Raw genomic sequence first — 14125 nt, forward strand, 5'->3', positions numbered from 1 at the left:
TATATTTTCATTTCATTCACTATTTTTAACTTTTACTTTAATTCAATTTACAACACAAGAATAAATATAATTCAAATCACAAACAATTTATGAATATCATTATCGGATTTATTTCTTCCTATTACTTTTCATTCCCTTTAAAGGAAAATTACGTGGTTTGAAAATAATAACTGATATGATTTTCAATACAAACAATTTATTGTTCAGTCCTACACATAAAATAGCAAGATTGATAAGATCGATTGACAGACGTCAACTTACATTACCAACATTTGACAAAATTAGTTGCGTTCCATATATCCTAACACCCTTTATGAAATTCTACAATTTCTGTTTGTTGCAGTAAAGGAAACATTTTTGTAAAAAGAAAATTTGTAAAATGCAACTAGCTCCAAAGAATTGTTCATTTAGACCTTCCAGAAACTCAAGATATCGTCGTTTTTTTGACTGACTCAGTTGCATGATTTCGCAATTCTCGGTACATGGTACATTAAATAAATCATAGATAATCTTCATCAAATCTATTGAAATCCTGAAATTTTACTAGATTAACCTCACAATACGTCAACCTGTGATAGAAAGAAATATTTTTGTTTGGTTTTATGTCTATAATTTCTACATAATAAGAAAATACTAAAGTAATGTCCATTTCCCATTACATATATACATATTTATAGCGTCATGCTTATACGACCCTACAACAGACAAAACATGTAGGCAAAATCAATGTAACGGAAATTTGGGTCTCTAGTATATAATTCTAATTCTATGAATATTTTTATATTTGAAAACCATCAAATTTCGATTCTTTATTATTTAATAAACATTTTAGTTGTGATTAAAGTTAATTTAAAAATTCAAATTGATATTAACAAGTTTGGGAAATACAAGAGTTTTGAAGACACTACTTTTATGTAACACTTTTGGTTTATCAACGTGTGCAACTTTCTCTCTAACATCCGACCTTGAAAGATCCCCTCTTAAACTTAATAGTCTTAATAAGTGGTCATCTGTGATATCTGGAAACTTTTCAACTATTCTATGTAACTCAAATGACAGCATATCGTCATCGCTTTTAAGAACTTCGGAAAGCATAATGATGGCTTCAAATGGATTTTCGCATTCTAAATCACTACATAAAGTCGTGAACAGTTGGTTGAATCTACGTGCTTCTTCGGCAACTTTCTGTGCAGCTTTGACACATTCATCATAAGTTTTGAAAGAGATTCTGCGAGACAACATTGCTGTCAAATAACGCCTCCCTACTATGCTAACTACTTGTTCTACTACATATTTATAATTTGCTTCAACTAAACGATTATAATCTTGGAAATAATCTTCAATTGTTACGTAAATTGTATCAGTTGGATTCAAAGTGAGCCACTGGGAGGTAAACAGTTTTTCAAAATGTTGATCCAAGTCTACCAACGGCTCTTCTAATAGATACTGCACAGCTTCGTTTCGTAATTTCTTAAAAAAAATAAATATTTATTAATATCTTGAATAAGTTGAAAATAATTGTATCTATACTTACAATATAAGTGGTTTTGAGTAAACCAAAACTTCTGGACAGTTCATGAGAAGTGTTCATTTTAACATATTGCGTCTCTAACTGACTTCCCAACTCAACAAGTTGCAAACAATTATTCACAATGACAATCATGTATTGAGTGAAGTAAACAAGCTAGAAAAGTAAATATTATTTTCGAATATTCACTATTTTTGATCGTACTTACTTGTTTTCTATCCTCAAAATATTTGTTTTTGAATTCAATAATGGCTTCTTTAAATGGATCTGCAAATGATATGACCTGTTGAATGCTCAAATTTAAACTCTTTATTGTTAAATCCTCACTAAAATAAAATAATAAATTTCACTATTTTTACACTATACCCAATATAAACGATAAAAGGGGTAGTTTTTGCTGCGGTAATTCAATAGTAGCTTTCAAATTACACACCTAACCAAGCACATGGGTGCGCAATGAGCTTTAAAATTGTACTTTAAACACAAAACGTAGAATTGACATTTCAAATTAATTTTGTTTACATTTGTAGTAACTTTTCTTATATAATTGGATTCTAAGGCAAATAAGGTAATAGCATCAGCATTATATTTACACCTGCTCGATGATATTTTAACTTTTTCTGGACATGTACAAAACATCTGATCGTTGTTTATCACTAGAGTGCTATCTGGAGGCATGGCATGAATGTAAAAATCCCACTCTGACCTCGCAGTATTTTTAAATGTATTATAACTAATTGAAATTTATGAAAAAACTTGTTCTTCTATTTCTTTTTAATTTTCACCTGTGTATACTAATATTGTATCATCTGCAAATGTGTAGTATTGTGCTTTAAGATTAGCAAATTGTCTGTTAAGAATAAAACAGTAGTCCAAAGACTGATTCCTGTGGTACCTCGTAACTCTAAAGCTTTCTTTAAAAGTATATCTACATTAACTACATCAAATGCTTTGCTTAAATCGACTGAGACCCAACTACAATATTTTTTTGATCCAAAGCTTTTGTTACAAAGTCAAAAGTTGCAGACAATGTACTACTTTTTTGTATGAAACAATACTGGAATTTATCATATAGTGAATTACTAATCATACATTGAGTCATCCTTTTTTTAATTACTTTCTCAAGAATTTTCGATGAAACATTTCTAATAGAAATTGGCCTATAGTAACTTACTAATTCTTTGTCAGTTTTATAAATATGACAGACTTTACCTACTTCAAGTTCTGCTGAGAAAACACCCGTAGTTAATGCCATATTAACTAGGTTTGTTATTGGGTCTAATATAAAGTCTTTAAGGTTAATTATATCCAAAACAGTCACTTCATCATACCTAGGTGCAGGTATAATTTCAGTTATTTCTTCCTCACTTGTTAACTCTAATCTAGATACTAATTTATGACTATTCACTAAATATTTCGTTTATGTCCAAATTATTTAGTTTCATCTATTTCTACAAAATATCGGTTGAAATAATTCACAATATCTGTATTGTCTGAGACTTGTTCCCCATTTATTTCTAGACATTCATGATTTGTGGAATTTGCTTGTTTACAAAAAAAATTATTAATAAGCTTCTATTGCTTTTTGGTATCTGTACTCGCTGATTCCCAATTTTTTTCGAAAGTATAGATTTTTAGCATATTTTATTAAATTATTGACCCGATTTTTATATTGCTTAAACTCAACATCAAATTGGAGAATTTCTTGATCCTTTTTTTGTTTGTGTATGCTTTATCTCACAATCTAATCATATTTAATATATTTTGATTAATCCAATTATTGCCTTCTTTAATTTTTAAAGTTCTATTGCATACACAATGTAGTTTTGATTATCAATGTTACTAGTCATTGAAAAGTTGACACATTTAAATTTTTTATTTTATTACTAAACTCATAAACAAACTGTTTATAGTTAATTACTTTAAGATCAAAAGATACCTTTGGTTTATATAATTTCGTTTTTACATTGCTAATCTTAAATGATAAGCAAGTATGGTCTGATAGTGCATCACAATGAATATTCAAAGAGTGAACTAGGTTTAAATTTATTTCGTTTATAATAATAATACTATTACTGATATCGATCTCTCTTGTTGGTAGATTGTAAAATTATACCTTATAGTTTTTGCTACTTGTAAATTTTGGTCAATCATCTGGAATATTATAATGGGAGCAGCAGTTCGTGAATATGATTCCAGGTGAGGTTCTGTTTGAGATCTCCATTCTTCCTTTTCTGATTTTAGAGTATTTTGCATCCATTCCATATAGTTTGACTCAATATTCTGTAAAGAATTCATAATTTACATAAATTGTAATGAAAAAATATAAATATTACCTTTAAATAGTCTCCCTCTAACCTATTTAATACAGCTTGTGGAAGTAAAGGAGATAAATTTTCCGTATAAACTGCTAAGTCAGGATGCCCCAACATATCTGTTGATTTATAAGTTTTTAAAACCCAGGATAACATTGTTACATATTCATTTCCTTTTAAACCATTTTGTATAATTTCTTGGAGCTAAAAAAAATTTATAAACAAAAAAAAGAAAATAATTTCTATTTAATTAACTTACATGAACAGATAAACCAGCGTGATACATATGAATATATTTATCCAAAATTTTATAGCTTGGTGGGAAACAAGGGAGACACAATGTTTTAACAACTCTCAAATCTTCTAAAACCATCATTCTTATCAATTCCAAATACCTAATCAACCAATGCTTATTGTCTTCCCTCTCTTCAACTTGAGTACCTTCAATTTTTGAAGACACCGATTTCTCAAAAATTCTAAAAGCCATCTCTTTCCATTTCTTTGGTCTACCTGGTGGTATGAAACCAGTTTGTTTTTGTTGTTTTAAAGCTTCTTCATCTGCTTTTTCTTCCCGTTCTATAATTCTTAAAGCTGTCACAATTACAGTAGGATCTTTTCTAACAGTATTCAAAGTCCTGGAGAGGACAAATGTCAATTGTTTTTCTAAGAGATTTGATAACACTTCCACATCAGCAAAATATGCTTTGAGCATAGATTTATCGTGTACTGATTGATTTGGAAGCTTATGCAGTTCAAACAATAAATCGTCTCTCGAATTTTCCAAGTCCCTCAAACACTAAGCAAAATAGTTACATATTTAATAGAACATTGAATTTATGATACACACCTGATGAGTATGTAATAATTTTCCTTCATTTATCCAAGCCTTAGTTTTTTCAACACTCTCTGGTACAGTAAAGATGTGTTTAAGATTTTCTTTGGCTGTTACATATTGTGAATGTTTCATATTTTCATCCCGAACGTCATTTAGGTTTTTGCAGAGATCAGGAACATCAGCAAAAAAGTCACACATTTTCTTCACACTATAATATTTAAGATAGTAATAAATAATGAATATTTAGAATTGATGATATATACCAGCTATTAATTTCAGCCACATCCTCAAGACATCTGTGTAATTGATTTAGACCTATTCTTACACCATCTAACTGTTGCTGCATTGCTGATTTTAATTGTGCCTCAACGGAAGCTTTCTTTCTAACATATCTTTGTTTTATTTGATCTATTTTTTCTAATTGTCCGGGCCGGTTGAGAGTATTTATTACTTTAGCGGTAGCAGATAGTTTAGCTGTAGCCTCTAGTTCTCTCATGTTAGTTTTTTCTACAATAAGGAGAATTGTTTTAATAAATCAGTCAATTATTAACTTTGCATATTTTTATTGATATATTTACTTACTTGTTCCCATTGTTTTATGAATTTAAAGTGATAGCTTAAATAAAATTCTTCATTTAAATATAAACAACATAACCTCTTTGTTAAACGTCAAAAATCCACCCAAAGTATAAAGTACGCTATGTTTGTACTCTTATATATATACTCATACATATTGTACTCATGTCATACATAATTGAGTTAATATTTGAAAGTTTCGCACTTAACTGAATATATTCCAAAATATCGATAGAAAAAATACACCGAAAATTCTCATATTCCCAAAGATAACAATATTATTGAAATTTTTTAGAAATCCCAAATAAACAGATGATTTCTCCTATTTACTTATGCAACCAATAATACAATGATCTGTAAAGTAAGTTGTATATAATATTTTTGATATTCAAGAGACATATTTATATTCTACTATTTTAAAAAAATCATAATATATGTATTCTTTTTTGAAAAATATATTTTAAAAGTTTATTGTATCTTAATTGTTATAGTTATTTAGCATAGCTTTTAAATTATAAAATATTGCTTAAGATTCACATAATTTGAATACAATCGATTAATATTATGTAATCGATTAATTCATTTTGAAATTTATGAAAATATTGCAAATAATAATAATTAGAATATTATAACAGAGAGTCTACTATTCTGTTATGCAAAGTGCAGGGATAAATAATTGAAATCAATTATTTAGTTCACCTATTTCATATTCAATAAACTCAAATTCAACTACTCATTAGTTTACTTATTGTTATTTATGTAGGTATTATCTAAAAGAACTTTGATAAAATAATGTTATAAAGTAAGTTCCAAACGATTATAGAATGCAAGTTTAAGATATGCATTTTATATTAGGTTAATATAATATTTATAAATATTTCCTGTAAACTATGAAATCGATTACAGCATTTCGAAATACTTAAAGATCTTTCGATTCAAGGATCGAAAAATCATATTTGTTTTCATTCGAAGGAATTGAATTCCGTAAGTTATTCTATTCATTTCAGTTTGTGTTTAGATCAGTTTGTGGAGAGTGCAGTGTTTTGGTTTTGAGTTATGTGGACTCGCACATGTGATGATTTTAAAGTTCAATGATTTCATTTTCTAAATAATACGTTAGACCTACTTACAATGATTTTTGTCATAATTAGGTAAGAATGAATTAGTTGATATTATTTTCATCGCTTCACTTACATATATAGACAATACGGATGCTGTGTACATCTCTTGATCTCTCATTTTAGACGAATATGTAATAGGTAAAATCATTAAATGTTACTCGTTATTTAAAAACAATCCTATTATTCAATAAGTATTGAAATCTACGGCTTGTAAGGTTTTATTTCACATAACAAACTTTAAAGTTTAATAACATTAACCTGAACGATAGTTGAACATGTATATAGTTAAAAAGTTGTAGGTAATTATATTGATATATTTTTTACAAATACCACAATCATAACAGAAGTATTCTAGTTTACCTGAGGATATATTTTATAATTTCACAGGTACCTGTAGGTACCTTAGATAGGGCATGTTCCAAGTTTTGTAAAGGTACTTATTAACTAAGGTATCGTCTCTACCATATTCTTTCTTGATAAATTGGTTCACATTTTGAATGACAGCGATATCCGGAACTTCTATGGATGTTTAACTATCATTATATTTATTTTCTTATGTATAGGAATGCATTAAAAGAATGTTATATTAATTATATTAATGTTACTGAATGCAGATCAAAGGTTTTTCGAAGCTTCGAGATAGAGTTCATCAAGAATATATTATGTCAAACATCTTCATTACACTGTCACTAATATGCATGAATCTTTATTTCGGTTTCAAAATAGATGGAAATAGGTTAGGCAAGTGGTTGATACCAGGGGATTACGATAAATACGCTTTTTAAATTGATGTCAAGCTTATAATGTCACTACATTTTATAAATATCGTATTTAACAAATTTTCGAGATTTGTAAGGTGTCTAGTTAACTAGTACTCTTTCTATTCTACTGAAGACCCCAGTTTATTCGTGTTTGGTTAAAAAACAGACGGTGTCGAAAACATTTTGAAGTTATCAGTGACAGTTTTTTCTAAATTATTAACCAGGGGTGGTGACTGGTACATAAACGCTCTCAAAAAAATTGAGATCTAAAAAAATTATATTACGAACGTGTTATGTGCGCGCTTTTTCTATGACCCACGTTATAGTACCGGTGGTTAAAAACAGTGGCGTGTTTAACTGGAGAGAGAGACCTATATTCTAATCAGCACAACGCGTAATACGGTGGGTAGATGCCGAGTAAATAGCTATTTTCGTGATTTTCTTAACTGCCTTGTTGTTTTGTACGATTTAAATTATTTTCAACATGGTAAATACCAGGAGAAGACAAATATTTGCAGAAAGCCTACAATTTTTTACTACTACCCACCTCTGTGAGTATTTCAGTCGGGATTTCATTAAAATCATCAATAGCAGAAGTTTCTCACATATTCAGGCTTGATTAACCTGGTTTTGTTATATATTAACGGTTTTTAAGAAATTATCTTTGCAATTACATATTCTTACTAAGTAAAAATATCTCGTTGATATACGAGGTCTGGATATTAAATAACCAGACTGCGCGCCTAAAGGTCGCCCTAGGCGGGTGGGGTGAAAAACGAGGAATATCTAGGGTACCTAGATATCTTGTTTATGCACGTCCCAAAACACGTTTCCGTCATTATTATAGTACTTGTGCAGTAGCGGTTTGAAACGAACGAGTTTTTTTCTCGTGACAAAAACAGGAGCAACGTATCAATCTCAAATTTCTCGTTAAATTGCAAAAAACTTCGACTGAGTGCTATAAATTGTTGCAGCTGGTCTATGGGGACAATTCTCTATCTCGTGCGCGTGTTTTTGAGTAGTTTAAGCGCTTTAGTGAGGGCCGAGAGAGCACTAAAAATGACCAGCGCCCAGGTCGCTCTGTGACTGTTTCAACTCCGGAAACAGTCACCAAAATCAACCAAATTGTGCGTGCAGATCATCGAATGAGCATCCGGATGATTGCTGAGGCTGTAAATGCCGATAAAGAAACGGTTAGAAAAATTTTACACTTGAAAATACACATGACAAAGTTGGTACCAAAAAATCTGACTCCTGACCAAAAGCTCTTGCGTCTACGGGTCTACTCAGATTTCCTTGAAAGGTTAGAAAAAGATCTGCTTTGAAAGGGATCCGATTTGAGTCGATAGAAGCGGTAAAGTAAAAAACGACAGAGGTCATAAGGACCCCGACCCTAGAAGACTTCCAGCACTGTTTCGATCAATGGAAAAAACGTATGAAAAGGTGTGTGGCGAGGGAAGGGGAGTATATTAAAGGGGAACATTCGAATTTAGAATAATTGTTATAATAAAACCCTTTTTCGTAACCAGTCTCGTTATTTAATATCCAGACCTCGTATTTTTTAGTAGCCGAAAGTGATTTTATGTTTTTTTAAACTTTGTCTTTTAGTAGATATGAATTTTTTCTTTATTGCAATTTATTTGACATTGTACTATCATTTTATGTAATACATGAAGAAATAATTTTTAAATGGTATGAAGAATACGCCTTTGTATCATAAAGGACGCCGTAAGGTCAAGGTTTTACTTTCTGACTTATCGTCTTCCATTAAAACTTTATTTACCTTTAAACGCGATAACCTCGATGCTTTTAAAAGAGAATACTGATAGCTAAACTACGAGAATTGGAAAAAAATTGCATTGTTGATACATCGTTTGTATCGTTTTTCTATTATTATTTGGGTAGGACGTTGATAAATGTCAATACTATTCTCATTATTTCTAATTCAATTTTCTTTGTTAAGTATCAAATTTGATTACAATTAACTCGCTAACAAAACCAATAATTATGTAAATTGATGCTTGAAGTTGGATTTTGCATAAAAACAATAAAATATAAATTGTTGTGAGATGGTGCTTCATCGCCAAAAGTCGCGGCTTGTTGGTTCAATCCATGATGTAAAGACCACAAAGTGTGTTCTTCCCGAGGGTTCATTTTCGACTCATTCTGCGTATCTCTCAAAAGCCAATGAGAATTCGCTCCCAAATTGGCGCGTCGTTTTGGGAGCTAATTCTCGGTGCTTCCCAGCTAGTGCGCAATAGCGCACTTTGTAGTCTTTGCATCATGGGTTCAATCCACGAAAATATTCGATATTTAATACCATTTTTTGATAAACGTTCCAAGTATCTGTAAACAACTCAAATAGCAGCACTCACTTGACAACACGTTCAGAGTACGATCACTCTTAAAAATGTCTCAAACTTTATGTCAGATTTGACATATTGATACCAGTGTTGCCATATCTTAAAACTTATGTAGCAACTCTTGTATTTTAATGGTCTTTCTCAGTAGTTAATGGCTTTAAAAACCAGATAGACTTTTAACATTTAGGTAGTTTGTTGCCTTTTCAAAAAACTGACAAAAGAGGACTTCGATCCTTATGATAGTAGTACAATTTTTATTTTTGTTACAGAGCAGTCGACATTAGCATGAAAACACACCATTATTATTATTAAATTTCCCTCAATCGATCAAATTATACTCCATTCATTTAATCTTTAAAATTTTAATTCAAAATCTTCAGCTGTTTTAGTCATATCTATCATAGTTATTTTATGACATAAACCATTTACTCTGAGACGTATTCTCTACTAAATGACGTTAAAAAAATCGTTCTAAAACTTTGCCAATAGATTTCTTAATTAGCGAAATGTGCAATCCAAATTTCAAAATCAGACTCCGTAGTAATCTGGAGTGAAGTTATACGAATCTATTGTGTTCTCTTCTTTGTTTTTAATCTTTTTGGGGTCTGCTGCTTGATGATATTCTAAAGTGTAGTTAAGTAGGCGTCTTAGGCACTTCATTAGATGAGAATAAAACGTCACGAGATATATAGGGCTAAACTTTTTACACTTTATTACCAATTTGAATTCAGTTATTAAATTTATTGAAGTGGTGTCTCTAAAATATATATCAAATAACATGCTTCGTACGTTCACCATTAAAAATGTGTCAAACTTATGTCAGATTTGACATATTCACATCAGCTTTGCCATATCTCAAAACTTACAGGCAACTCTCGCAGTAGCAACATTTTGTACAGTTAAAATCAACTAAAATGATTGATTAGAAATTTCCATTTTCTTCAAACGTTATTTATCTTTTTATCTTGTAGCTAAGCAATTAATATAAAATTTCTGCAAACACACACATTTTTTTTTCAATGACGACTATAATGAATAAGTGGTATTTTATAAATTGTATAATTTTCAAATGAACTTTGAACCAGACAGTTCTAGTTATTTAAATTATCGATATATGTATTTTGATAAAAGAGGCCACGGAGTAAACATCTCATTTGCAAGATAAGACCTATTTCCCATAATTGGCATGGGCCATACCACTGATTGGACTCAATTTCTTCAGTATCTGTGTCAATGGAAGGTAATCAATTTGTGAATACTTTTCATTATCAGTATCATGGTCAAATATATACAGACCACAAAAATTATCGCATAACTGGTACTTTACGATATTTTTAATACTTAATTTTAGTTTTTTGGGACAATCTGTATATGTAACAACTTAATAGATATTTCTGGTTTCTTATCACGGGCAAAAAATATCACACTTTCTTACAAATTTTTTTTGAAGCAAAAATACTGGAGTAAATCGTTTCTGTCTTGGAGAATGCATTGAGATCGAGAACTTTCTAAGCAATTTGTGTTATTGTATAGTGAAAATTTAAACTTATTTTGTTAATAATGGATGTGCCTCAATGTTTAACAAGACATGTGACGAATGAAGAAGCCGCTAGAATCATCGCGCTCATACAAGATGGCCGTAGTCAAAGATACGTCGCCGGGGTAATTGGAGTTCAACAAAGCACCATATCCAGAGTTGTTATTCGCTGCCAAGAAACAGGGCAGCTAACCAGAAGACGCGGTCAAGGCCGCGGAAGGGTAACTTCGGTAGTAGATGATCGTTATTTGTGGTTAACGGTGTTAAGAATTAGGCATACCACCGCTCGAAGGCTGCAAACAGATCTGTTGGCTGCTCGTAATGTCCGAATAAGCCTACAGAGTGCCAGCTAGAGGACCACGTCTTACCAGAGAACATCGAGTAGCAAGATTGGATTTTGCTCTAGAACACGCAAATTTGAATATTCAAGATTGGTCCAATATTTTATTCACGGATGAATTAAGATTTTATCTGTATTCATCAGATAGACGTGTACCATTATATAGGCGACGTGGTGAACGGGGCACGATCAGGTTAATTTTTGTCAAACTGAAAGGTTTGGTGGTGGCTCTCTCATGGTTTGCGAAGGAATTTCTTTCGATGGTCGCACGCAGTTAGTACCAGTGAATGATGGAATACTAAATGCTGACAGGTACATAACCAATATCCTAGAACCCCATGTAGTGCCCTATATGCCTCATATCGGTGACAACTCTGTGTTAATGCACGATAATGCTCGTCCACACCCTGCTAGAGTGGTTCGGCAGTACTTAGAAGAGGTCGAGACACCCACCCTGAATTGGCCTACATGTAGCCCGGACCTTAACCCAATAGAGCATGTCTGGGACCATCTAGGATGGCAAATTCAGCAACATCCGGCACCAATAAGAACACTAGATGATTTTCAAAATGTTCTTTTTAACTTTAACTGTGAAAACATGCCGCAAGGATACCCCCAGAACGTGTTTAGAAGCCTTCCAAGACGAATGGAAGCTGTAATTAGAGCGAGGGGCGGCAACACACGTAATTAGAAATTCATTGGCTGGTTTCAGTTTAAGCACCGTTCATTTTTTTTGTATAGATGTTTTGTACAATTTTCTTGATGTTTTGGTAAATCAAAATTTTTGTCCTCTGATATAAAATAAATGTTGCAAAAGGCGTATCTATTGGTGTTTTAATTCGTAATAATAATAATATTCGAAAAACAGGCAACATATTTAAAATATTTTAAAAATAATGGGGTGTTTATTTTTATAGTTCTTTTATTCAAAATTACAGACATCGGGAAGCATAAGAGAAGATTGTTAATTTTATTGTATAAGTATAATAAGTATTCAAATGCCTTACAACATAAAAATATCTTATTTCTGTTGGTACTATCACACACGGGAATAAAAGGCAACGAAGAAATAGACTGTTTATCCCCAAAATCAACCTCCACTGATAACCTATCACCCATTACAAAATTTTCATAACATGGAAAATCCTATGGCCGGTTTCCTCAGAAACATACGGCTTATTGAATCTCTAAAAGTTGCTGCTTTAACTCTGATTCACAGGATGGTAAATTGGATGCATCATAATTGACATATTTGTTAATAAAAGGTTCTTTTTCATCATTTGCATTGTAAGTTGAGATGAATTTGAAGTATCCATATAAATTTGGCAAACGAATTTTTCGATTTTTTTAAATATATCATTACCACATCCAGTGATATGATCATTTCCAATATCTGTTAATGCTTTTTGATATGGTATGAATTTCTTAAGGATATTAAATTTGGAAGATCGTATCAGCCGTCTTAGCAAAGTTGTTGCAACCGTTCTAACCCTGCCAGAAGTTGTTTTTTCCTCTTTAAATATATTAAATAACTTATAGAAAAAGTTAAAGCCTTGTGAAATTACCTTACTCGAAGTGGCGACCAGCTCTTAGATTATAGCTCGAGACGGTGCTTCATCACTAAAAGTCTAAACGAGTTAATCAACAAACTGCCGTTGGTTTAAAATCCACGTCGAAAGTCATCGCACAAAATCTCATTGCAATGATTAGAAATCGTGTTACTTTAGTTTTTTTGGCGGAGTGTATAAGCACAGATCGTTTATAAATTTTTAATGAACACACCCTATAACTAAGGGTCTACGTTTATCCAAGTTATTCAGCTCAAAATTCAGCAGTTATAGTTTATTTCAGAAAGGTATAGAGTAATAAAACCTCATTAGGTATGCAAAGGGACCACAGAGTGATCCAACGAATATTTAAGCCACTTTCATAGTTTGGCATTGATTTCATTGTAAAATTCTTTTTATTTTTATCAAGTACAGGTAGTACCACCCGGTTTGGGATCAATATATAGTTTAGCCTATTGTTATCCGTTCACAAACATTGAAAATAGTGTGCCAAAGGCGTGCCCGTAGGAAAAGGAAGAATTTTTTTTAACAGAATAAAAATTAGGCATTATGTACATAGACGGTTAAACGTTACCTGTTAAAAGCAAAATGAAACTGTATAATCTACTACTTAAGTAATTCCTACACAATATTTCAAGACCTACGCCTATGGCCGACACCGAAATTGAGCCGAACTGGACGGAATTCCCCATTTTATTACTCTATACTTTTCTGAAATAAACTATAAAAACATATTTCCAATAATTATTTATCGAATTATTAAAGAAATAAATAACTGACTTACGTCACAATGTTACATTAAACAAGTTTACATTATCAGAATTGACAAGAAATTGCGTTGAGATTTATTTTATTATCGAAACATAAAGTAATGTTGGTAAAAATTGTTATTAGCAAATGTGAGAGTTTCTAATGTTTCAGCTGTGCGATGATCTTACGGAATGATTTCCACAAACTTCAATTAGGTGAATCATACTATTATTTTTGTTTGAAATATGGTTACACACGATTTGATATACATTACCATGCAATAGTTTAGAAACAAAACAATAATTGCTGACAACAAAAATGTGTTTTATATCAAATGTCACTTGGAGTTATATTGTTTTCATACTCAATTTTAAAAAAGTATTAAATGATTATTAATAATTTGAAAAATGTAATTAATTGAAAAAATTTGA

At 31.2% G+C, this 14125-nt stretch overlaps 2 protein-coding genes across 3 annotated transcripts in view; one reads left to right on the plus strand and one right to left on the minus strand.

Moving 5' to 3' along the window:
- Nucleotides 1-179: 179 nt before the first annotated feature.
- LOC130893412 (exocyst complex component 3) lies at nt 180-5590 on the minus strand. Its single transcript, XM_057799503.1, has 9 exons — nt 5261-5590; nt 4942-5185; nt 4691-4886; nt 4103-4639; nt 3865-4047; nt 3645-3811; nt 1737-1854; nt 1535-1684; nt 180-1470 (listed from the first exon to the last, which is right to left on the minus strand). The coding sequence occupies exons 1-9, from the start codon at nt 5268-5270 to the stop codon at nt 850-852; spliced, it is 2226 nt and encodes a 741-aa protein (XP_057655486.1). The 5' UTR covers nt 5271-5590; the 3' UTR covers nt 180-849.
- A 654-nt stretch (nt 5591-6244) lies between these two features.
- Nucleotides 6245-14125, plus strand: part of LOC130893449 (furin-like protease 1) — a 103123-nt gene continuing 95242 nt past the window's right edge. The window contains exon 1 of one of the 2 annotated variants that reach the window (XM_057799585.1): nt 6245-6405. The gene's annotated coding sequence lies outside the window, so the exon portion shown is untranslated. The remainder of the gene's footprint in view (nt 6406-14125) is intronic. The other variant, XM_057799607.1, reaches the window with a different exon arrangement.

The sequence above is a fragment of the Diorhabda carinulata genome, chromosome 1 (assembly GCF_026250575.1).
Source record: "Diorhabda carinulata isolate Delta chromosome 1, icDioCari1.1, whole genome shotgun sequence".
Classification (NCBI taxonomy): Eukaryota; Metazoa; Arthropoda; class Insecta; order Coleoptera; family Chrysomelidae; genus Diorhabda; species Diorhabda carinulata.

Excerpts from the sequence above, each read along its gene's own strand:
- LOC130893412 (XM_057799503.1), bottom strand. Across the intron at positions 4,887-4,941 it reads GTGGCTGAAATTAATAGCTG|TGTGAAGAAAATGTGTGACT; the intron begins GTATATATCATC and ends TAAATATTATAG. Across the intron at positions 4,640-4,690 it reads AATTATTACATACTCATCAG|TGTTTGAGGGACTTGGAAAA; the intron begins GTGTGTATCATA and ends TATTTTGCTTAG.